The sequence below is a fragment of the Pectinophora gossypiella genome, chromosome 17 (genome assembly GCF_024362695.1).
Source record: "Pectinophora gossypiella chromosome 17, ilPecGoss1.1, whole genome shotgun sequence".
Lineage (NCBI taxonomy): Eukaryota > Metazoa > Arthropoda > Insecta > Lepidoptera > Gelechiidae > Pectinophora > Pectinophora gossypiella.
Window position 1 is genome coordinate 3,454,268 of NC_065420.1, and position 26,114 is coordinate 3,480,381.

The 26,114-nt window shown below is 37.3% G+C and overlaps 2 protein-coding genes across 3 annotated transcripts in view; one reads left to right on the forward strand and one right to left on the reverse strand.

Moving 5' to 3' along the window:
* LOC126374589 (uncharacterized) overlaps positions 1-21,258 on the reverse strand; it is a 39,349-nt gene extending 18,091 nt beyond the window's left edge. Inside the window, exons 1-7 of the mRNA XM_050021279.1 lie at positions 21,103-21,258; positions 9,006-9,236; positions 7,213-7,375; positions 5,462-5,477; positions 4,587-4,765; positions 3,911-4,064; positions 1,240-1,514 (exon numbers count right to left, since the gene is read on the reverse strand). Of these exons, the coding sequence (XP_049877236.1) occupies positions 1,240-1,514; positions 3,911-4,064; positions 4,587-4,765; positions 5,462-5,477; positions 7,213-7,375; positions 9,006-9,236; positions 21,103-21,139 (1,055 nt within the window). The 5' untranslated portion in view covers positions 21,140-21,258. The remainder of the gene's footprint in view (positions 1-1,239; positions 1,515-3,910; positions 4,065-4,586; positions 4,766-5,461; positions 5,478-7,212; positions 7,376-9,005; positions 9,237-21,102) is intronic.
* The window catches only part of LOC126374417 (hemicentin-2-like), a 418,670-nt gene that overhangs the window by 158,938 nt on the left and 233,618 nt on the right, over positions 1-26,114 (forward strand). The gene's annotated exons all lie outside the window — the stretch shown is intronic.

A 26,114-nucleotide genomic window follows, 5' to 3' on the forward strand; every position in this document is an offset into this window, starting at 1 on the left:
GACACATCATCTTGTCTGGTGCGTTACTTTAAAAGTTAGTGTTTGAATAAGGTCCGGAGACAGGGAGCATTGACATAGTGAATTATATTTTGGGGTTGTTCTCAGATTATCTAGTAGGACTAACATGCGCATTGTGTTAAAATTTTGTCGATTCTGACGATATAATTATGTCGTTTTGTCGATTGGTGCTAATATGTGAACCAAAACAAGTCATGTCGTTCTGTCAAAATTCTAACAAAATCATGTGGCACACATGTTAGCCCTGTAGGTAACAAAATGACGAACTAAACTACATTAAAGACTATATCACGAAGCAACTAGATATCATTGCGTTGTTTCCAATTAAAAATAAGAAAAAGAAGATAATTTGTATTATAATCACTTACTAAAAAATCATCACCATCATCATCAGCCCATTAACGTCCCCACTGCTGGGGCACGGGCCTTCCCTATGGATGTATAGGGAGATCGGGCCTTAAACCATCACGCGGGCCCAGTGCGGATTGATGGTTATTAACGACTGCTAATGCAGCCGGGACCAACGGCTTAACGTGCCTTCCGAAACACGGAGGAGCTCTAGATGAAAACTTTTTTTTGTGGTCCTATGACCGGCATTTGCGAAAGTTGCTTAACTTCAACAATCGCAGACCGAGCGCGTTTACCGCTGCGCCACCGAGCTCCTCTAAATAAATAAATATTATTTCATAATACAATATAAAAGAATACAATTTGTCAAATAATCCGAAACATACGTAACTTCGTCACATCTAAATAGACGCCCAACACCAACTAGATTATCTCCATATACGTGGGATACTATTCGTACCTTAAGATCCGTGACAGTACCAAACAAGGTTAGGTGTAATAATAGATGGAACAATACACTCATCTTTCTCCACTGAATCTATGTCAGACAAGACGAAGGTCACATCCTATTGTCCGCTTTACAGCCCAACAACTATTCAAGACAATAGCTAGAGGGCTTCTCAAGTAAAAAATGTAGGGTAGATTTAGTGACAGTGTCATGTGTTGAGTAACGGCCTCCGTGGTCCAGCGGTTTGAGCGTTGGGCTCACGAGCCGGAGGTCCCGGCTTCAAATCTCTAGGTGAGGTGTGAGTACTTTGTTAATCTTGCGATGGAAATATCTCTGTCTACCCCAATTGGGATGTAGTCTTAAGCTTATGTTATGTTTATTACATCCGACATACCTTATTTTTATAATAACCTAAAATAACAAACCTGATAGTTGTAGGAAAGAACTCGACAGTAGTCGCTTGCATCAAACTCATCATGAGTTGAGCTATTGCCATATCTGATGCGAAGAGGGCCACAACCCACGCTTTAGAACTGACCCATCTGAGGCCTAATGTGACCCCTATACTTATAACTCCTGCTCCAGTTAGTAACACTTTCTTTCCCACTTTATTTACTAATAATCCCGATAACATGTAAGGTAGTAAGCACACACAGCCAATTATCATACTGTAGATATATGTTTCTGTGCCGCTTTTTGTCTGAAACATAAAATAAAATTATCATTGTAGTCTTCTTCTATCGTGTGGGTTGTGAGGTGGATTACCAACCCCATCAACCCTGGTGGCAGGGTTACTATTCAGCCGCCAAAGGCCCCTGTAACGACTGCTAACTTACATCAGTAAGTAGTAACCGGGAACAACGGTTTAACGTGCTTTCCGAAACACGGATCATCTTTCTTTCGGACAATCAGGTGATCAGCCTGTACTGTTCTGTAACCAAACTAGGGATCATAAAGTGATTTTCGTCATGTGTCCCCACTGGGATTGGAAACCGGGACCTCCGGATCGTGAGCCCAACCCTCAAACCATTATTTTTTTTTTCCTTTTGAATTTTTTTGGTGAACGTCGTGTCTTATAAGGAAGTGAAAGAATTGGCTTTTGATAGACAAGACTGGAGAATGCTACACTGATAAGAACGTGGCTCTTAAATTAATGATAATTATGTTACTGTTAGCACTGCAGGACGGAAGGGGCAAGTCACAGGGACTGTAACCTGGCCGCCTGTTGTGCTTTTCTGTATATTTTGTCCTTATCTCTGTATTTTGTGTCCATTGTGCTCAATAAAGTATTTTATCTATCTATCTATCTGGAACCTGACAGAGAGCAGCAGTAACTGTCAGTACTATTCAGAGGCGGAGCACAGGAGTCCTAGTACGGCTTGGAAATTGGGAGACCACTGCCCTGTTTTTTCATCAAAAAGTAGCATGGAGAACACTATACCGACAAGAGCGTGGCTCTTAAATTAGTGACGTGTTACTATTAGAAAGAACACAATCGATCGGACGAATCTCGACTGATACATTATGCTATTGATCGTGACAACACTGGCTTCCGAACTTTGATAGATCTAACTCGTACTGCGTATTGAAGCTATTGTATAACTTTATATTGAAATCTAATCAGTAAATGTACGGTACTAGATGTACTATTTAATATTTCTAATCATTTTATAGCCTAGTAGTAAAATATTATCAAGTGAAGAGGTAAGCAATATAGTCTTATGTATACGTTTTTACAATAAAATTGTCAAAAAATAAATTTAAAGCTCATGTGAAGCTTACTTTATGTAAAAAAGCTTATTATAAGATCAATGACTATCTAAATGATGAAAATTTCTGGTATTGAATGTGTTCCTCTAGTTATTAAATAACTTGTTATGGTTTTTAAAAGATGTGTTGCTGTTACAGTTTCAGGTCATTTCTTCTCCTCAGCCATAACACCTTGCGAAATGACGTAAATTCAAAAATGCTACATTAACCTTTTACGTTGAATAATTCTGATTTCTGAGTCTTTCTCAAAAGAACAAAAATGTATTTTAACCTCTTGATTAATTGTTACTCTACGCTTAACAGGGCTACATGCTATCAAGTCTACGCGTACTTATGTATGTTGTGAAAACTCTGACTGACTTTATAGCAAAGGAAAACATCGTAAAGAAACTTTCATCATGCTCGATAAGAACTTCAAAGGCAAATGTGAAAGTTGCTCGGCGCAGCGTTAGGTTCCGCTACTCAAAACTTACAGCGCCAAGACCTGCGAAAAGGCTTTTGAAGGTATCTTGAAATTTATGTACCAACCTCCCTATCTTCACATATTGACATACATACATTGCTTGTAAGATTCATAACTCTATCTCCTAGTTTTCCTGTTTTAATAAACAAATACGTATGTTGGACCTAATAGTGGTCCTAGTGGTACTTATACGAATAAAGACTATTGAAATTTACTGTTTGAAAAGAAACGGGTGAAAGGAACGTTAAAATGTTGTCGTCTAGAATTTCACGTTAATATTATGCTTTTATTCTGTAGATGGAACGCGTAACATGAGACAGCTAAATGTTCGCCACGTAGGAGAGTTCTTGTGTATACATACATATTATACATATATGTATATTATCCCTGCAGCCGTAAACGACCATAGCGACTAATCTCCGATCTAGAAGCGCCTAAGATGCGGTTTTCTAAGGCTAACGTATCCGACTTTAGCAGTGAATATACACACATCCACATTGACTTCAGGTTTTTATTACCAGGGGGTTGAAAAGGCCACATCAAAGCAATTCATCTAAAAAAGCAATTTTCTTTTTTTTTACATTCCGCACTTACTTTTATTATGTGCAAATATCAAATTGCAATATTGCTTTTACAGATGAATTGCTTCGATGTGGCTTTTTTCTTTCACTTTCTGAAAAACAACTGACTGTCGATCTGTCATTCCCGTAATCCTTCTTCCCTCTCTTTCACTTATCGTCTTCTCTTTTACACGCCTTATCGTTCAATTTCATTCAGTCTACTATCTTTAAGATCATCATTTTGAAAGCGAGCGTCATTTCCAGCCACCACATCAGATTGGGACATCAGTGCATCATACTAACCGGCACACAGATCTCCAAAACAGTAGTAATATTTCTTTGCCTCTGATCATGCGTATACGCGTCCAACATAGTGCAAAGCTCTTGTCTCTCTGGACTACTGTAGTGTTCCACTATAGTCGATAGTTGGGGGAACCACATTCTGATTATGTTGTATCTGCAAGGAAAGATAGATCGGTTATCATGAATACTCCTTGTACACTGCTGGGAATAGGCATCTCCTACTGAGCTTGCTCCTCAGTTTTTCTCCTCCAACTGCTACCAGCTGCCTAACCTTACTTTATTCTTCTGACGTGACTTGGTGTAGATTTGGATTCATCGTGTGGGCACTGAGATAGATGATCAACCTCATCAGGTGTCAAGGTTACAGGATTGTAGTGTCAGAGTTACTATTGAGCCCCCAAAAGGCCCCTGACATGGCCCATGTAACGACTACTTAAAACAGTAAGTAGACCGGAACCAACGGCTTAATGTGCCTTCCGAAATACGGATCATCTTACTTTCGGATTATCAAGTGATCAGCCTGTAATGTCTTAACCAAACCAGGGATCATAAAATTATTTTTGTGATATGGCATTAATTACTTGCCCAGTGGTAAAAGGTATTCCGCAAATAGTCCATTATTCAGTGTTTTTTTTTTGTTTCTTGGTTAGAAGCAACATGATAACGTTATACTTACAGCATCATCACTAAGAAATATATAAAACAGAACAGCATTAGATAGTGTACGTAAGGCTTCTGGAACATCGGTTTGACACTTTGCAGACCTGCTGAAAGCTGCTGAGATATGCTGGTCTTTCCATTTTCAGGGGCTTCGTCTATCGTCTTAATGTTCTTGTCTTTCCATATGTTAACATACTGAAAAAGAAAAAAAAATCTTGACGATTTTTCTGGAGTAGTTGATTCACTTCTTGGTTGCTTGGTATTTCTTAAAGTATATTTTCAAAAAATAAAGGTATCTTTATGGTGCAAGCACATCAGGATTCCTCTCAATCGCATGCACATGAGTTTCAGTAAGAAAGAAAGAAAAAAAGAAAGAAAGAAAGAAAGGAAGGAAGAAAGGAAGGAAGAAAGTATTTACTATTAGAGGGCGCCACAGTAACAATGGAATTATAATCACTGCCACATTACAGATAAGATCGATTTTTGGTTTGATTATTCTGGACAAAGTCTAATGACACCCAGTGTGTGGTGTTTGACATTACGTGCCTATTTTTTCAAAAAAAAACAAAACAAAAGACGACCTAATCTGTTTCGTAATAGTGTTTAGAACTGAAAATTCTGACAGCAGTTACGATTAAGAAGAATCGCTTTTTTATAAAGCTTTATTAGAAATTGTATTAGTGTACATAATATCAATTATATTAACACTTTCAAGGACAGAACGTCTATTGACGTTCCGATTCCAAGTTGTCATACTCTCATACTACCTATTATGAATCATCAATGACCCATGGTCTCTGTCCGTGAAAGGGTTAAATTAATTCCATGTGAATTATACAATAGGAACCTATTTTATTTTTTTATTTAAAATCATTGGGTTTTCTCTAATACCCATTCGTATGAATACCTGTGGCACCGATTTAAACTTCTAAACCTTTTAATTAGAAACTTGATTAACTTTGAAAGGTTTAGCCGTGTTTCCACGAAATCAAAATGTCAAAAGTCACTTTATTTAACTTTCTGCCGAATCAAGAACGAGTAGGTATATGCTAACAGAAAGTTATTGTGTGAGTTCAAAGTTGAATTGGCATAACAAATTATGTACTTAAGATTGTTATAATAGAACAAAGAACTGAAATAAAAAAGTATTATATTGACTTTATTTCAATAGAATTCAGAGAAAGAAATCTTAATTTTTTTTAACCTTTTTTTTGATGTGACTTTTAATAGAATTACTTGGCCGTACAAATGGGGAGGTTAACGTCGTGTCTTATAGGGAAGTCAAGGAATTGGCCTTTGATAGACTGGAATGGAAAATGCTACACCGACAAGAGCGTGGCTCTTAATTGGTGATGACAAATGGGGAGCGCTGAAGGCTCTCACCCGGTTCAACGTTTAAGATAACAGGTCTGAGGGTGTCCAGTTGGGCGCGAACCTCGGTTTTTTTTAAACAGACGTTCGCAAAACCATCGCCTAGTAACTATGGGACATATTTATAATTAAAGAAGCTAGTATTACAATTCCACATTTCGATGATCATCCTTTTCCATAAGGTCGATGACCGATTACACCAACCCTGTCTAGTAATGCTAACATGCGCAACGTGATAAAATTATCGATCGATTCAATAAAAATTGTCGAAATCGATAAATTTGTTTTTTTTTCCCTACCATGCGAGAGACGTGATTTAGATCGTATTTGGACAGAACGACATGACTTATTAGCGCCATCGACAAAACGACAAAATTACATCGTCAAAATCGATAAAATGACCGTGATATTTTATCACGTTGCGCATTTTTATCACGTTAGCCTTATTGGTGTGAAAGTTCTTGATACGAGTACGTACCTAAGTACTTCATCATCAGCCCATTAACGTCCCCACTGCTGGGACACGGGCCTTCCCTATGGATGGATGGAGACCGGGCCTTAAACCACCACGCGGGCCTAGTGCGGATTGATGGTTATTAACGACTGCTAATGCAGCCAGGACCAACGGCTTAACGTGCCTTCCGAAGCACGGAGGAGTTCGAGATGAAAACATTTTTTTTTGTGGCCACCCATCCTATGACCGGCCTTTGCGAAAGTTGCTTAACTTCAACAATCGCAGACCGAGCGCGTTGACCGCTGCGCCACCGTGCTCCTCAACCTAACCTAACCTAAGTACTTATTACAGTAAACAGTAACCTAGACATTATATTTGAAAGAAGCAGCCACCTAACGCCTAAAACTGCTGCAACTTCTCTTTATCTGTATAGCCAACCTATATAGTACAATTAAGTATTTGTTATGTTATGTTATAACTTGAATGCCAGACGGTTGTCACAGTAAACAATACAATCATTGGCAATACATTATCACAAAGAAGCCTACAAGCGACTAAACAATAAAATTAAATAAACTATATTTATGAATTCTTCATGAAATTGATACGATATTTTTGTCAGCAAAATATTCCTTTACACTATTGATGTAAGGGTCAACTTACATTCTTTCAATATTTTTCCTCTCAGAACAAGCCCTGAGCCGACGTTCGCGTCCAACTGGGCTCCCTCAGGCCTGTTGTCTTTGTACCGGATGAGAGCCCTCAACGCTCCCCATTTGTCAGGCCAAGTCCCACGTCAAAAAAAAGGTCAACTTACACAAGACCTTCGCAGAATTTAGACGCGAGCAGCACGTTGTAATTTTGGCTCAGGCCAGACACCACGTTGAAGACAGCCATCAAAGCATAGCCTCCTACAAGGAACTTCTTTCTGCCAAAGGTATCCGTTAGGAAACCAGCCACTGCCGATGAGCAGATCATACCTAATAATAAAAAAAATATAATAGTTTATTCTAATAAATCTTGCTAACTTTGTACTGCTTCATGTCACACAGATGGTTAGGGTTACTTATTTAAATGTCTAAAATTAAAAAAACCTAACGTTAAATTGAAGGCTAGGTTTTTAACTTTACACATTTAAATACATAACCCATACCTTACTGTGAGCAATCTATACTATGAACAAACAAAATGCGATTGCGCGTTTAGTATGCTATAGCCTGCTAACGCGCGCGGTCGCATTTAGCGTGCTACCTTTGGTTCAACCTTTACAATGCTTCATTAATATCCATGAAAGAAAGAAAGAAAGAAAATATTTATTTCCATATTGGACGCCACATTTACAAACTTAAATTACAGAAATTAAAAACAAAAAACATGATAGTTTCAAAAGTCGCTGCAAGTTGTCTTAGTCAAGCAGTGGTGTTGTCGAATAAAATATATTGGATTGTCATGAGGTGACATATCAATCCCACAGTTTATTCGCTTGCAACTTGGATAAGACCTGCTGGGCCAACGTGATTTTATTTATTTATTTATTCATTCATTACAAAAGATATTATAAAATTCTTACATTACGACACTGAAACCCATAATGGGTTTAAGATGTGTCAAATTCACGTCAGGCAGTACAGGTATAAATTAACCCTTAACACAATAAATGTAAGGGATAAAATTACATCGATCGATTCAATATTTGTCAAAATTGATGTTTGTTTTTTTTCCCTAACATGCGAGCCACATGATTATGTTCGTATTTCAAAGACAAGAAAATTAATATTTATCATTATTATTACAAAAAAATCAATTAAATATTCTTAAACTTAACATTACAAATCATTAAAACTAAACCACTAAAACTAATCTAGTTGTCTTTGATTACTTGTGGCTCTGCCCACCCCATTAGGGATTACGGGCGTGAGTTTATGTTTATGTACTAAAACTAAAAACAAACAGAAACTAAGTACATAACTACAGGCTCAAATAAAAATACTCCCTTTTACCACCTCTCGACCGAATGTGCCTATCAAGCTTGCAGCGTTACCCCGTTGGATGGCGAGGGAAATATGCTGCGCTAAGTAATGCCTGGACCGGGAGTCGTCATCTGACTTATTCAGACTGTATTCGACAAAACGACATAATTATATCGTCAGAATCGATAAAATGTGACAAACCGTGTCAAAAGGGTATAGCGAGGTAAGGAAGACGAAATGGCCCCCACGGCCCATGACGGAATTATCATTTGTACTGGTATTGGCACTCTAAAAGAATACGAAATGTAAGGTCGTTGACCCCAGATGACCTGTCTTTGAGATATTCGAGAAAGTTCGTACGCGCGCCGAGTTTTTTCAATTTTTTTTTCCGAAAAACTTTTCTTCCTTCTTCTTTTTTTTCTTTCTTCCTTACCTCGCTATACCCTTTATCACGTTGCGCATGTCATACGTCTGTGATAAACATAAATGGCTGCAAGATTCTGATTACTCGTGGCTCTGCCTTGTCCATTAGGGATTACGGGCATGATTTTGTGTATTTATGAACCCAAACCGAAACCCAAACCAGACGTTAATTTGGCGGTACCCGTCTGAGATAATTAAAAATAAACCTTTTGCTTACCTACATACGGAATAGCGCTCAACACGCCTTTGTGTAGCAGATCCATATTAAGATCACATTCGGCATTCGGCAATATATACGGAACAGTACTGGTTATTAGAATACCGGCGCAAAATCCGAAATATGACGCGCAAAGCAGCCTGCAATGAAACCAGCCGAACCCACACTCTTTTAAAGCCGAATTTATTTCTTGCATCGGCGTTGGTGCCTTTGCTTCCACATTTTCGACGACTGTAAAGAAAAAAAAAAGTTGAATGGTAGAGGTATTCGGTGAAAAACAACAATACTTGAATGCATAAAAAATATTCATATAAACATTTGATTTGTATAAATTTTTGGGAGTGTATACAGAATGTTAATCCGGCCAAGTAGTTAATGCCATCTGCGACAAATCTACAATAAGTCACGGCAAAAAAAAGAATGTTAGTGACACCATAACGAAAACTTTACGGGAAAATTCAGACCGCGATTCCGAGTTGATACTAAGTAGAATTTCCTCTCCGATAATTTTTTGTGATTTTTTTTATATTTTCAGTCTTATATTGTGGTTTTAGCTGCATAGAACCCAAAATTAAAATAAAAAAATCTAACTCAAAATCTTAATAGGGTATTTTTTAACTCGAATTTTATTTTATTTTTTATTAATTATTTTCCAACTAGTCAAATCAGTTACTTCTTACTAAATTTCAAAACACGAAATCACTACGGAGTTTGTATGAAAAATCAACCTATGAAGTCAGAGAAAAACGTGAAAAATTTTCGCACTTAATAATACATATTTCTTTATTAAAATTCCTAAATAAGTTAAATGGAAAACGATTTTTGACACTTTTAGATCTGTCTTTATTTAATAAGTTATTTTTGACCTAGGAAACTATCCAATAACTCAAATAATATTTCCGACAAGAAATGCAGTTTGAATGATATAGTTGTTAATAACAACAATCAAGTAGATGTTATATGTTTTTTTTTTTATTTTAGTGTCATTTACATCCTGTATAGCTACCCTTTGCTTTGTATGAAAATATGTAAACCACCTAATAAGATACACGCCACGCGGATGAAGTCGCGGGCAAAAGCTGGTAATACATACAATGTTACTTGACAATATTACTTCTATTTATACGAGTAACATTAATACGAGTACAGGTCTTTAGAACACCCAATCATTCAAAATCAATGTACAGATTGGTAGATACTTAAAATATTTTATGTACTTAAAAATCTTCGAAAAAAGCAAATTATCTGATAAATGTATTTTTATCGGCGACGTAAATCAATCTCGATGCAATCTTTTCAAGACGAGAAAACGCAGAGGGTTTCGCTATTATTTCAATAAAAATGTTATATTGATTTCAAAGACGAAATATTAGGACTTAATATATTTATCTATATATAATATATTATCTGATGACACGTAAGTAGGTGGGTTTTTCATGTTGCTTAACTAAATAAAACTATCCTAAACAGATACTCATGCAAATTTCAATTCAAAATAAAATAAAATGGTATTTGAATAACAATTATAATTTTTATCCACACTTTTATATTAAGGACGACTATAGAAAGTGCCAGGACGAAGCAACCCACTTTTTTGTGCACTTCTTGATGACAAGTTGGTATCCGAGGACGTAATTTTGCACTAAAAAATGACACAATATAATTTCAGATTCGGTGAGGCAGCCCTATATTTTTAGAAGGCCTATTTAAGCCGTGACAACTATAAAGTAGTCCTATCGTGGTAGTCGATGAGGATAGGTCACTGTCTGCTCTCGTACATACAAACAAACAAACAAACACAAGTTCACGACTATATCCCAATGGGGTAGTCAAAGGTACTTCTATCGCATAGATGAACTAAGCACCCACACCTCAACAAGCTTTCTGTTAGACCAACTTTATAGGTGGTGAGCCGTATCGCCGTTGGCGACTATAATATTTTAATAATATTCCATCCAATCCCGAATTTCGTATTATAAATAATAAATAAAAATAGTTCGAATCTCGGTGAGGACAAATAATAAAAAAACACTTTGTGGTCCCTAGTTTGGTAAGGACATTATAAGCTGATCACCTGATTGTCCAAAAGTAAGATGATCCGTGCTTCGGAAAGCACTTTAAGCCGTTGGTCCCGGTTTCTACTTATTGGAAGGTAGTAATCGTTACATGAGTCATGTCAGGGGCCTTTGGCGGCTCAATAATAAGGTTCACACCAGGGTTGATGAGGTTGGTAATCCACCTCATAAACCACACGATATATGAAGAATATTCCATCTAAAATCTACAATCGAAATTGAAACTAATAGCTATTCATATAGTATACACTTCGTCCTGACCCAATGTCGCGTAATATAATAACTACCCTCTAAACCTAAGTTAATATATTATTTTGATAAAGGTTCACTTGTAATTCTATCGATGTCCATTTAGGCTTCAATAGGTCGACTTCAATAGAATTGAATTATTGAAAGCCCGTGTCGACCTTCACTTTGGTATTTTATATACAGTATTTTCTTTTTAAATCAAGTAAAACTGAGCCTTATTAACTACAAAGGTGATACTAGTCTGTACTGATGTTGTCTACAAATAGACGCTGTACAAATATAGACCTTATGTAGACATCAAAGTTTCTAGTGTTGAATACAAGCTACCTACGCACAGTCATGAGCAATATATTGTACCCACTAGGACTCTGTCGCACTACATATTTGACATTTAGTGAGACTTACAGTTCAATTTGTCAAAAAAGTTAATGTGACATGGTACAAAAGTGTATACATATTAATGCTCGTGACCGTACTACAGAATATTTTATTTTCAGATAATAAAATATATCTGTGATTATGCGTCAATCTTAATTATGTGTCTTCTTTCTCCCATTTAGCGCTCACTAGGGTCGATTAATTCTTTCAAATACAGTCCCCTCAGACGACGCCCTGAGCCAAAATTCGCCTCATCTGGGCGCCTTCAGACCTGACGTCTTAAATTTTGCACCGGATAACAGCCTTTATCCCATTTGTCCGGCCAAGTAGTTAATGTAATTTGCAGCAAATTTGCAATATAAGAAAAAAAAATCCTGTTTCTTCTACTTAACACCCACAGATACAGCATCTACGTTATACCTCGTAGGTCTGGGTCCGTATCCGAACTCATTCCCTAGTGGAGGGCAGAGAAGATGACTCTCCCCCCCTCCCTCCCGTCCCCCTTGGGGCCGGGTTAATGTCACTTCAAACCAAAGGTCCACCCACAAACCAACAGATACCATTCCAAAAATATTTGAAGTAAGCAACTGAAAATTAAAGTGTACAGATATCAAATTCGCGCTACTAACTTTTGTGATAAGATAATCATAGTACCCCGTGTCGTTAAAAAAGTATGTACGTTTTCCACGTTATATAAAATACTCAATACTTACTCCTTTCAGACCTACCATTATCTATTTATTCTTCTATCTGTCAATAAAGCGTCAGTAATGTCAGACACTTTTTTCCCTTTTTCAATCAAGATTAAGTCGAATATTCCGAAAAGAATTGAGCAATCAAAAGAAACTTCCACAAATTCTATCAGAAGTTGAATAAATAATGACACAAAATTACAATGAATGGAACATGATCGCCGAGACATCGCTACGAATTCGAGAATCGACGAACACATTGATAGAAATGTTAATCAAACCAGAATGTTTCAAACGCGAGCTATTCTTCGCTTTGTTGCTTATTTTGATGAAGGAAAATGATTTCCTGCTACTAAAAGAGACGGCCGACGGCGAAATCAGTGTTGTTGATTGCATTGTATCGATAAGAAAAAACAGCAAACTTGAAGCTATATTCGTTCTCAAAGGCTACGACGAAGCAATAGTCAAGTTAATAACGACTCCTATGAAAGACTTGATTCTAATCAACTGTATGATACCGAAAATCTGCCAAAGAACTTACTCGATGTGTCTATCTATCGATAGGTACATCGTGAGTTCCAATTGGGGAATTCCACTCGAATATTCGAATATGGAAGAGTTGTTTATCCTATTTAAAGACAAAATTGTGACGCCAGTTCGGAGCAGCATTTTGAATTACAATAACCTGCCAAGTAGTACCCTGGCTGGTCTGCCGATTGAGGTTTTGCGAGCTATACTTATCAGGCTTCCTGTTCTTGATATTCTGAATTTATCAGAGTCGTGCAAAAGAATAAATGGCATTGTAAACGAGGATTCGGTTTGGGCGCAACTTTTTGGCAGAGATTTTCCGGAGAAAGTAAAAAAGATGGGATACAGCCGTGATGTTTATAAGGAGGAATATGTTCGAAGGAGGGAGAAAGAGGTCAGTAGACGATCAAGTGACATCAATGTAACCAAAATAGCAACCTCTGGGTACATGATGTATTCTTCTGTCCCAGATCCGAGATGGGAAGTTATTTTGTAATTTTATTTTGCTAAGTTATTGATTAAAGTTTTTTTGATTACGCATTACGAAATTGTTACTATTAATTTTAAGAAATTATATATAATCTGGCATTAGCAGTTTTGCGACAAAACCCCCTGTCTTTGGTAAATTGATGTCCAATCAATACTCTATATTAAGAGTATCACGGTATTAATTAAAACATCATGTTAAAAAATGTAGATATTTATAAAATGCCCGCGGAAAATATTATTAAGCTGCTTGTATTCCGAAGATAAGCAGCTTAACGTGTTCTTTGTTGTTTTTATAAGCCAGTCATCAACATAAAAGTAAAATAAAGAATTACAATGTTGTATGATAATAAGTATCGACGCGGCTTAAAAACTATATCGGCCGCTTACCTTAGCAAATGCCTATTCACTACAGCCTTATTATAAAGACATTGCTTGTTAATTTTTAGTCGCGTGTTTGCCAAGCCAAGATTATAACTATAATCCCAACTTGTTTTAATTAAAAGGCAAAGCTTTTATTATATTATGAGTCAAGAAGGTTACATAGTAAGTGAATGGTCATGCGGAAAAATTCTGACCCGCGGGATCTGCATGGGTGACCCTACTGCGTTGCGTGCGATAAAGTGTTATTTAGGCGTGTGAACTTTGACTATAGGGATCAGTATTGAGATAAGGTCGCACTTAACAATTACTTTTTTCACCGCACCTTAGATCATATTTTTAAATAGAGCGTAAAAATAATAGTAAGAAAACGTGTGAACACTTTCATAATATTCGTTCGTTCTACTTTTGGTCCTGTCGTGTATAGTCCTGTCCAGCCCGACGTCTGAATACTTCCTCAGATTAATAACATTAGTAATACATATTATGTCCATATTGTCCGTTAATAGGTAAAAAATAAAAAGTATCAAGACGTTTTCATCCAGTTACCCGAGTGTTGCTTACTATAGAAATTTTATTTCCCTATTTGTCATCAGATCCTGGTACACCTATAAACTCCCACGACTACGTTTGGCATTATATTTAACTTATGACGTATACGAGATTTAATTGAGTTTAGCTGTGGCAATAAAAAATATATTGTTCACACGGAGTCTATACGGGAACATCGAACCGAAAAGTCGCTGTGCCAAAACTAGTCTACGTCTATTGCCTACGAAAAGCGTCGCGTCATGCTTAATACGCAACCCATGCCGCAAGGGCTGACCTGTTTACCTACATATTTTCCTTATTGGTTTGCCTTTCTTATACAAGTACGTTTTGTTCGAAGTAATATTGCCATGTCTTTTTCGGGTAAGTACAGTAAATAGACTCTATAACACTCGCATAACTTGTTTCTGTGTTAGGGATTTGATTGTTTCTTGTTGTGTTCTTAGGTTAAAGGCTCCTTACTTGAAATAATTAAAGAAATAAAGGCTTCGCACACAAAAAAGGTGAGAAGCAGCGCAGTTTGAATGCGGGTCCGTGCGGACGTTGGAATAAAATAAAAACTATAGAAGTGCGCCACGCCGCGGAGCAGCGCTTCGCAGATCGAGCGCGGATTTACGTCCTGATCTGACGCACATCATAATAATTACATTTTAGTGAAAAAAAAATCACATTTTCAAACAAACATCAAAAAATTGCGTTTTTCCTCAACAAATCCTAAATTTCTTTCAATTAATTTCATTCCGGGTAAAAATTGAAACCACATTTGTTTACCTGGTTTAAAACTAGCGTGTCTATTACGAGGTTACGTTAACAAAAATCACATCCGAAGGTGGTTTTTTCAAATGGCGCTTACGCAGTTTTCACAACGCAACAACAACACACAGCAACGATATTTACCCTCTCATATTACAACACGCTCAGACTTGATCTAAAACTGCGCCGCTCCTGACTTGCTTTTGGTTTGCCCCAAGCATAGAATAATAAATAATACTACGTACAGAATGGCAACTCTCCGCCCCCCACCAGCGTCTGAGCTAGGTTTTCCTCACCCCCTCTCGAACACAGTTTAGACTTGAATCGTATGGCGTCAGACGTCATCACGTCACACACACAGATGCGCGTGTACGATAACGTTAATGTGTGGTGTCTGTGTAAAACGAGGTTGTTTGTATGAAGTGCCTTAAGTAAAGAAAGATAAGAGAGTTTTTAGAACTGGATATTAAGTACCGCTTTTGAATCTTAGTGATGATTCGAGTGTCTCGGGGTTATGATTATGAGCATTACTTTGGTTTGAGCAACCACGCCTACGCTAAGATTATTTTTTCGCTTGATGAATAGATTAGGCGCTGAAGCCGATTAATCATTGAGGCTTCCAGTAAACCTTGAGAAGCGATTTTATTTAAATGTCAAAGAAATTTCACTGTAAAAAGGTAACGAATCATGTAATCGTAGATTTCGAACAATCAAATTTGTTAAAAGATTTCTGATTGGAACCGCTCCTTTTTGATAAATTCTGAATTAATCAGCTCACTGATTCTACAATTAAAAGGCGTTCATGTGTAAAATGCCTTGCGATAGTCGATTCGTGATCCCACATCCGGCAGAGTTGTAAAAAAAGAGTTGTATTAACTGCTGTACTCAGGCGAATAGCAAAACTCAGTGTATGGCATCTCCAGTGCAAGAGTTTGACTCGCACTTTGACGTCATAATAATTATGTTTATTATTATTATTATGTGTATGTCGTTTCCATATCTCGGGCCTATGGAGTTACATTGATTTTGCAATGGTCGGTAGACGGCATTTTTCGTAAGTACATCATATTTTTCACAGAGTCCGCTTACTTAACCTGAAGATTTGACAAGTCCGGTTTTTCGATATTTTTTCTTACAAATAATGAATATCTTCAATTGACATTCCATTATTTCTACTCCATGAAGATGCGAATACGGTAATTAAGTAGTTTATCGAAACTATTCTGTGCAACTTATCGCGAAAATGACTAGTCATAACCGGTTGATAACCATTTATTTACATTATGATATTATTAAAGTGACGCTTTGAGATTAATTTTAAAGTCCTCCTACCACTACACTTATAATTCAAGTGGGACTCTATTGTGCTTCATGCGACAGGACTTTCAAAACCAAATTTGGTTTAGCTAGTCACACTCGCGCTGATGCAAGAGCCCACGCTAACAACTAGCTAACGGGTGACGGGTGTCGCCGTCGACGAATACGTCTGGGAGGACATCGTCATCATCAATTTAAAAGTCTTGCACATTTTGAAGAAATATAATAGAACTTCCCTTTCCGGAAGTACTATTTAAATTCAAATTCAAAAATAATAAAAATCATTAAAAAAAATTTTTTAAAAGTAATTAAATAAAAATTAAATAATTATTTTTTTATTTTTTTTTAATTATAAAATTGTCACCTTTAGAGCAGGTCCGTTATTACGGACCGTTATTATGAGCCATAGACGGTTTCACTTTACTTCGATGGTACGGGTATTCAGGATCGTATAATTATTATCATCCTTCATAAGGTGCATCTTATATTATAACCTAAGTAGCTTTACATTGTGAGTTCAAAACCCGGAAAAATGGCGTCCCTTTTAAATGTATTTTCGGACGCGTGAATTGTGCCCCTATATTAATGATTCCTCTTGTCATGAGGGCGACCTCCCTCAGAGGAAGGACCCTCCTCTAAGACGAATTGGCTTATTTCCTCCACTTTTATGTGTGAACCTTATTTGAGACCCATTTTAAGCGGAGTTTTCTGGAGTTTTCAAGTCATTAATGTACTTTGATGATATTAGGAAAAATGCTTGTATCTTTTATCGTTTTTGCCTCGAACTATGCGCCAAAGAGCGTCACATTTTGGTACTTTCTGTGCAAAGTTTGTACTTTGCACAGAAAGTACCAAAATGTGACGCTCTCAAAATGTCACCTTGTGGTGATACATGTTTATTTTTTACAGCATAATAAAGATTTCTCTTTCGGCCTTCAATGAAGAAGCCTAGAAAAACACCTCGACACATACTTATAACTTTTTTTGACGTGACTTATTGTAGATTTGCCGCAGATGGCATTAACTACTTGGCCGGAAAAATGGAGACCGCTGAAGGCTGTCACCCGGTACAAACTGTGGGTGAGCGCGAACCTCGGCTCAGGGCGTCGTCTGAGGGGAATCATATTGAAAAAAAATCAGGTTAGGTAAGTGCCCGTGAAAACGGAATAACGCAAGGGAGATGATGAATCAACAGTTATATTTATAAAAGCAGTTCCTTTAATTTTACACAAGAAAACAAATATACTAGTGATATATATAATATTTCAAATATCAATTAGTAAAGGGCAAGTAAATGAATGATACTAACCAGTCTTTCATGTTACTAATACCAATAAATCACTATAAATCATAGCAACAAATCTTACCATACAACCGAACGGCCTATGTTCCACAATGATAAATGTTAAGTGATCGGAACATAACATAAGCTCACGCCTACATTCCTAATTGGGGTAGGTAGAGAATGTGCCCACAATTAGGTACCCACATCCTAACCGAGTTTTCAACATTTGTTTTTGACGTGACTTATTGTAGATTTGCCGCAGATGGCATTAACTACTTGGCCGGACAAATGCGGATTGATGGTTATTAACGACTGCTAATGCAGCCGGGACCAACAGCTTAACGTGCCTTCCGAAGCACGGAAGAGCTCGAGATTTTTTTTTGTGGTCACCCATCCTATGACCGGCCTTTGCGAAAGTTGCTTAACCTAAATTAATGTATGTTTGCCTCTTCCGGCATTCACTACTTGGCCGGCCTGCCCAGCCAGCTGCAACCTTCTTCTGAGCCAACACGAACTGTAAATTCACAGACTAACTACGTAGCATCTCAGGACGTAATCACAATTTCCTCTTCAATAAAATTATATTGCTTAAGCGAGTTTGTGACTGTCCAGTCGTCACCTAGGGACTAAACTGTACCTAGTTTCTAGCTGATGGGAATCCAGAGAGGGACTTACGATCTACAATTCAAAATTATAAGGAATTATTAACCGAAATAACCTGTTTCTCTGCTGACAGAATGAAACATATTCGGAAAATCTCATAAAAATGGAATAAAGGATTATGTTATAAGTTCTTAGTCCAAAATCGAGGTCTAATAGAAAGCTCGATGAGGTGTGTGCTTAGTTCTTCTTGTGATGGAGGTACATCTACCTGCCCTTTTTCTTCTTCTATCGTGTGGGTTGTGAGGTGGATTACCAACCCCATCAAACCTAGTGTTAGGGTTACTATTGAGCCGCCAAAGGTCCCTACCCTAATTGGGACAACGTTGTGAGCTTATGCTAACGCCCTCTTAGCGTACATCGCCAGCAGGCCAGACACTACATGCCCTGTACCAAATATATTTTAATTAATTTATTTATTTAAAATGTTATTTATTTTATAATATGATGTGTATTTTGATTTTGTTATTATATTTCTGAATATTGTCCGAAATAAATTATTTAAATTTAATTTAATTGTAAAATCCGAACTCTAATGATTAACTCTGCTTACTTGCTCTGCGCGCAGATTATAGATATAATTATATTATCTTTTTTATGAGTATTTTTCTAATTTGATTTAATTTTAACTGAATTTAATTTAACTATTTTGTTTTATTGATTTTGGAATTTTAATTTTTGAATTTTGAATTTGAATTTTATAATTGCTAATGTAAGGGTTACATAGGTACCTGAAATAAAATGATTTTATTTATTTATTATTACTGCTTTTATCGCTCAAGCACCAACTAGGGGTCTGTGGTAAACCTATGGACACGAACGACTCCAACCCGCAAAACTAAGGGTTCTGAATACGGCGCTGATCAGTATACTATAGACATTTGTGACTAAACAAGACTTAGACTAACTTTATACCTAGACTGTTTCATTTCCCAAGGAAGTGGTTATTAGACGCCAAATATTTGTTCCTGGATTATTAACCAGAATATAGCAAGGTATTACTAAATAGTCTTTGTGCTGGTTTTGGGGGTACCATGGGATCTTTGGAGAATACGTAATTGTTGAATACTAGGTTAGATTGTGATATCAAGTTAGGTTAACTTTTGCCTGTTTAGGAATGCGCATTGGCATCGAAATTGCGTTTCGAAAGCTATTGAACATTATCATCTCCCTAGCGTTTGTCTCATTTATTTCGGTATCTTATCTAACATGACATTAGCTATGGTAACCCAGTTGAATGCTTCCCTCTCGCTTTGAGGTCGCATGTTCGAATCCACCACAGGCCTAACCCAATGATCGTCGAATTTGTTTTTGAATTCATATTTGGATCATAAATGATTATCACGTATTGGGCTTTTTTCCTCGCGGGTTGTAAGGTCAGACAGGCTGTCGTTTCTGTAAAAAACAGGACGTGTGACTACGTCAGGTTAGGTAAGTGGACGCTGTGGAAAACGAGATAATGCTTGGGATGATGATCTATTATGAAGTTATATCAATCAAGTTATGTCAATATATATATATATATATATATATATATATATATATATATATATATATATCCTTCCAGCCGTATTCGGCCATGGCGACAACTCTCCAATCTAGGAACGCCTAAGATGCGCTCTTATATGGCTGACGTAACCGATCTTAGCAGTGAATGTACGGCCACATTCATTGCTGCATGAAGTTATAACTCCAGTGTTAAACAGAAACGACTGTTAATGTGACTTTCCAATATCATCATCATCTCCGTTATCCCATTTCCACGGGATCCGCTTACCTAATCTGAACATTTGACAGGTCCAGTTTTACAGAAGCAACTGCCTGCCTGACCTTCCAAGCTGCGAAAAGAAAACCAGCCCAATACAGATAAGAGTAGGTTTATTTTGTGACATTCCTCCCAGATTTAAAAAAAGCAGATTTATAACATTGCGCAACTTGATAAAATTATCAACATAAACTCACGCCCGTAATCCCAAATGGGGTTGGCAGAGCCACAAGTAATCAAAGACAACTTGCAGCCACTGTTGATACGAAGTCCTAAGATGGATATGATGAACCTTATGGTGATAAGGGATCAGCCTATCGCCCATAACATTAGTCCATCATGTTAGAGGACGCAATCCCTCTGTCGGTTTTTACGACATGCCCGGGAAGACAAGCAGCTGAACGTGTTCTATGTTTTTTATTTGCTCCCAGAACAGCATAGAAGCTAATTATCAATAGATTCAATATTTTTTTACGAAATCGATTAGTTTGTTTTTTCCCCTACAATGCGTGCCACTTGATTTCGTTCGTATTTTGACAGAACGACATGATTTATATGGGTTCACATATTAGCACCAATCAACAAAACAACATAGGTGATTATATCACCAGAATCGATAAAAAATGACCGTGACCAAATTTTATAACATTGCGCATGTTAGTCCTACTGGTCGTAGTTTTTTTTATAAGTTCCTAATGCACAAACTAATAAGCAATTTTGATATCAACATTAATAATGAGAACTCAATTTAAAAACAAATCCGGGTTCAGTAGTATAGGATTCGAATCCGCTACCTTTCAAAGCAAGATGTCTATTTTATCACTCCGTCATCACATCTTATAAAAGTAATATTATATAAAACGACCTAGTACAAATAACACACTTCTTATCAGTCCAAACAAGATTCAGAGCAAACTACACTCACGCACACATTATTATTATTAATTATTATACACAAAATAATAAGAACCAAACATACCGCTCTCGGCAAGCGCCGACAAATTCACTTCACTCATTTTAACTTATTAATATTCAAAAACTTTTATTAGACCTGCAATTATTATCTAAAAGAACATTTATTTTTATTATTATGTAAGCCGTCACTATGAATCCGAGCACGCATTGCAACTATTAATTACGAACTGACATCTTTTAAAATGTAAGAATAATTTAAACAAGATGAGAGGCCTCGATAAAGAGAGTATCCGTCATAATTTGACCCCTGTCTCGTACAGAAATATTTGATAATAAAGACCAGGGTAGACTGGAGATAATAATGTCAATATTGCTAAGTACACATTAGATAAAATCGGTAAAATTATCTTCGTGTACTTGCGTGAAATATTAAGGAATATTTCAGGTGAGTAAAAATGTGTATGTATGACAGGAGCTCGAGATGAAAACTTTTGTTTTTTTTTTTTTGTGGTCACCCATCCTATGACCGGCCTTTGCGAAAGTTGCTTAACTTCAACAATCGCAGACCGAGCGTGTTAACCGCTGCGCCACCGAGCTCCTCTATTATCTGCTTACCCCGGTGGGAAATATGCGTGAGTTTATGTATGTATGTAATGTCCTCTCCCTAGCATTATCCCGTTTTCAAAGGGTCCGCTTACATAACCTGAAGATTTGACAGGTCCGGTTTTTGCCAGAAGCGACTGCCTCAACTGCCTGTTTAACCATTCCAACCCGCGAAGGGAAAACCAGCCCGGTACAGGTTAGGTCACATACCTACGAAACGTATTTCTCGGGAATGTGCTTCTATAACCTGAAGATTTGACAGGTCCGGTTTTTTACAGAAGCGACTGCCTGTCTAACCTTCCGACCCGCGAAGGGAAAAACCAGCCCAGTACAGGTTAGGTCACATACCTCGAAATGTATTTCTCGGGTATGTATGAGTCTCCTCGCGATGGATTCCTTCACCGGTGAGCACGTGGTAATTATTTATGATCCAAACATGAATTCGAAAAGAATTTCGTAAATCATAGGTTAAGGCCCGTGCTGGTTTCGAACCTACAACCTTATAGTCAAGCGTTCTCCCTCAGATCCCATTTAAAGAACAGTAATAGCTGAATAAAAATAAATAATATTCGCGCAAGTTAATTAGTGTATCTGTAAATTACTATAAAATTAAATACACCCGTCGAAAAGCGAATATGCACCAAAAGTACAGTATTAAATTCATAATTAGTGGTTAGACTTACCACCGGCCACAGAAAACTGACCGAAATACGACTTCATTAACGATAATACTAAAGGAGGGTAGTTACCAATATGATACAACGAAAATTTATTATTTATTAACGGCCTTAGGGTTACTTTAGGGTTACTAATGAAGAAGTACTAGTAAGAGTAAGGGAAAGGAGAAAAATATTAAGAGTTGTAGAGGACTGAAGGCGCAAGATGATTGGACACTTAATAAGAAACGACGAATTTAGAAGGGAAGATAAAAGGAAACAGAAGAAGGGGAAGACTAAGAAGAGCTTACATAAAACAAATGAAAAAGAAAGGGGAACGTTGTGTCCTATAAGGAAGATAAAGAATTGACCCTTGATAGACAAGAATGGCGAATAGTACACCGACAAGAACGTAGATCTTAAATTGATGATAATGATGAAATAATATTATAATATTATGTGTCCCCCAATTATGTGGATAATGTTACAGCCAATCTAGATCATCCTAATAGACCAGTAGGATGACCAAAATAAGTTGGAGGGATGTGATAAATAAGAACCTGTGCTTGTGCGATGTCTCCGAAAACGACATGTCTGATAGAGTGAAGTGGAAAAGAAAAACGAAGAAAGCAGACCCGACCATCAGGCGGGAATAGCAAATGCCAAAGAGAGAGAGAAACTGAATGTTACTCAAAGTAAACCCTCATATTTTTCAGTAACTTGTTTTTGAATTACGTGAATGGCATTTGTGTGATGCACGAACAAACGAACGAATAGATGGAAATCTATGATGTTATAATGAAAACACATAATACCGGGTTCTTACTGTGTGAAAATCAGGGGTATGCGACTCTCGATATTTCAACACAAGTTTATTTGCTCTTGCAAGTGCTCTGGGGGTCTAAAAAGGCCACATTGTTGCAATTCACCTAAAGAAGCAGTATTGCTATTTGACATTTGGCTGCATTGCGCACTTTCTTTTATATGCGCAAAAGTCAAATAGCAATATTGCTTTTTAGATGAATTCGATGTGGCATTTTTAACGCCTCTGATCACGGGACGACTGATGACATTGGAGTGGAGTGGGCAGATCCATAAATACGTAGGTTCATATGCCTGATTTTAACCTGGTGTAATGTGTTTTAATTATGATAATAACGGTGTAAACCTAAAACAATCTATGATTTTATTGTATTATTTTCTCTGTATGCTTCGTATCTTATGATCTCCTACGGATGAGTCTCCCTATGCTCAACTCTAAAATTCTAGTATTTACATTCACCTTACAAATCTGAATCTGCTGATCAAGGCTGATCCGATATCACCATAAACTTCAACATAGCCATATTATAACTTTATATCAATACTGGCTTCAAGTTGTTTTTGATTACCTGTGGCTCTGCCCGCCTCATTAAAGATAACGCGCATGAGTTTATGTACAAATGTATGTTACTAATCTCCAATATTGACAGTATTGCAGTTATACAACTCCAATATTCAAAATCTAATTGAAACCCAGTCAATAGCCAATCCATTGGATATTAAAGCCCCAGACATCTTAATATGAAGCACTTGTGCCAATATTAAACTGTATTCTGAATCACTAAAACCACAACATTCATAGAATAGTTGCAGACGGCTTAGTTTCGGCATGAATTGAGTCCTATTGTGTAGTGCTAGGGTGACCATACGAGTCCAGGTTTTTACATGATTGTTGTCATTAGTATGAATTCAGACATAAATAAGTGAAATGGATGATGAAAACGGCCCCGGACCCTTGGATAGGCGAGTTTAGCAATCATGAGTTTACTACAGTACTCGTCATCATCTCCCTAGCATTAATCCGTTTTTTTTTGCACAGGGTTCGCTTACCTAACCTAAAGATTTGACAGGTCCGGATTTTTAAAGAAACGACTGCCTTTCTGGCCTTCCAACTCGCGAAGGGAAATCCAGCCCAATACAGGATAGGTCAAATACCTCCGAAAATGCATTTCTCGGGAATGTGGGTTTCCTCACGATGTTTTCCTTCACCGCTGAGTACGTGATAATAATTTATGATCCAAACATGAATTCGAAAACAAATTCGACAATCATTGTTTTAGACCTGTGCTGGGTTCGAAGAGAGGCAAGCGTTTTACCAACTGGGCTACCACGACTACGAGCTTACTGCAGTAGTATCATTCTCAAATTGCTTTATTGAATTCAATAGACTTCTTCTTCTTTAATCAGTTATGGTATTGGCATACAATTGTAATATAATATTCAATCAACATAATTTTAGTTGATGCCATCTGCGCCAAATATACAATAAGTCACATAAAAACTAAAATTACAATACTTACATTAGATTAAATGTACCCGGGGTAACGCCCTTCGCCCAACTATAACTAAAAAATACCCCCACGGAACGCATCCTGTCCAAAGGTTCCCATTATGCTAGCTGCATTCCTGCGTTGCACCGCCAATGTGATTCTCTGGGCAAGGAATCCTGAGCGAGAATAGCTTCTTGTAATGCAACCCTATAAAACAATGCCCAGTTAATAAGTATGCATGGGTTATTTTACAGCGCCTCCAGTGATCTTTAAGGAACTAACACTTTATAGTGTAAAAATAACTTGTGCATATTAAATAGACGTCTTCCATCAAGGGGTTACTTGGAGGTGTCTTCTGAATGCGTAAATAGCAATACACGTGACTGTAGTTAATGTACTGTCTCAACCCAGACACTACAAAACACCTCGTTTTACACAGACACCACACATTGACGTTATCGTACACGCGCGTATGTGTGTGTGACGTCTGACGCCGATACGATTGAAGACGTAAGACCGAGGTGGTGAGGTTTGTCCGGCCAAGTAGTTAATGCCATCTGCGGCAAATATACAATAAGTTACGTCAAAAAAAAAAATAGAGGTGGTGAGGTAAACCTAATTTAAGCGCTAGTGGGGATCGGAGAGTCGCCGTTGTATATGTAGTATTATTCCTTATTCTATGGTACTGGCGTAAACTCAGATGTGTACTGAATAGAGCCACTGTCTTGAGAATGACGCGTCGCGAAACTTTAATGACTTACCCGCGAGTTAAGCTGAACAGCATTAAGCATCTTTCATTTATTCTTTGCTTTCAGATCAACAAAAAAATATCTCCGGCTGTAGAGAAATTAATATAATATAATTATGATAATACAGTTAATAAATCGCAAAGGAAACCAAAGAGATAAAATTGTTATAACTTTTGTCTCTCTTCTTCAACAAATAAAATAGATGTTGGCGATCCTTTATTATTCCTCTCGGTATTCTACGTTACAAGACATGTCCAAGGCTTCATGACTTTAGAGACCCCCTAAGCAATTGAGGGTTGGTCTCGTTTAACCGCATCTATTAAGATATGGCGTCGCCTCCCTATTACATGGGCGTAAATGGTTTGGGTGTTGCGTTCAACACACATGAACCAAGTTATTTATGGGGCAAAAATGTCATTAATGACCTTTTGATAGTAAGATTGGATGCGTGGTTGAATACCTTATCTATTTTGTGCAAATGTACTTTCATAATGGTTTTATGAAACTGCTTTTCGTCGAAAGTAAGAGTCGTCTTCTTCAACGTGTAGTCTTAAGGTCTTGGCCAAGTTGCATAAGATTATATCTTCTTCTATCGTGTGGGTTATTATGAGGTGAATAACCAACCTCATCAACTCTGGTGAGCCACCAAAGGCCCCTGACATGGCTCATGTAACGACTACTTAATTACACCAGTAAGTAGTAACCGGGACCAACGGCTTAACTTGCTTCTGAAGCACGGATTATTATACTTTCTGG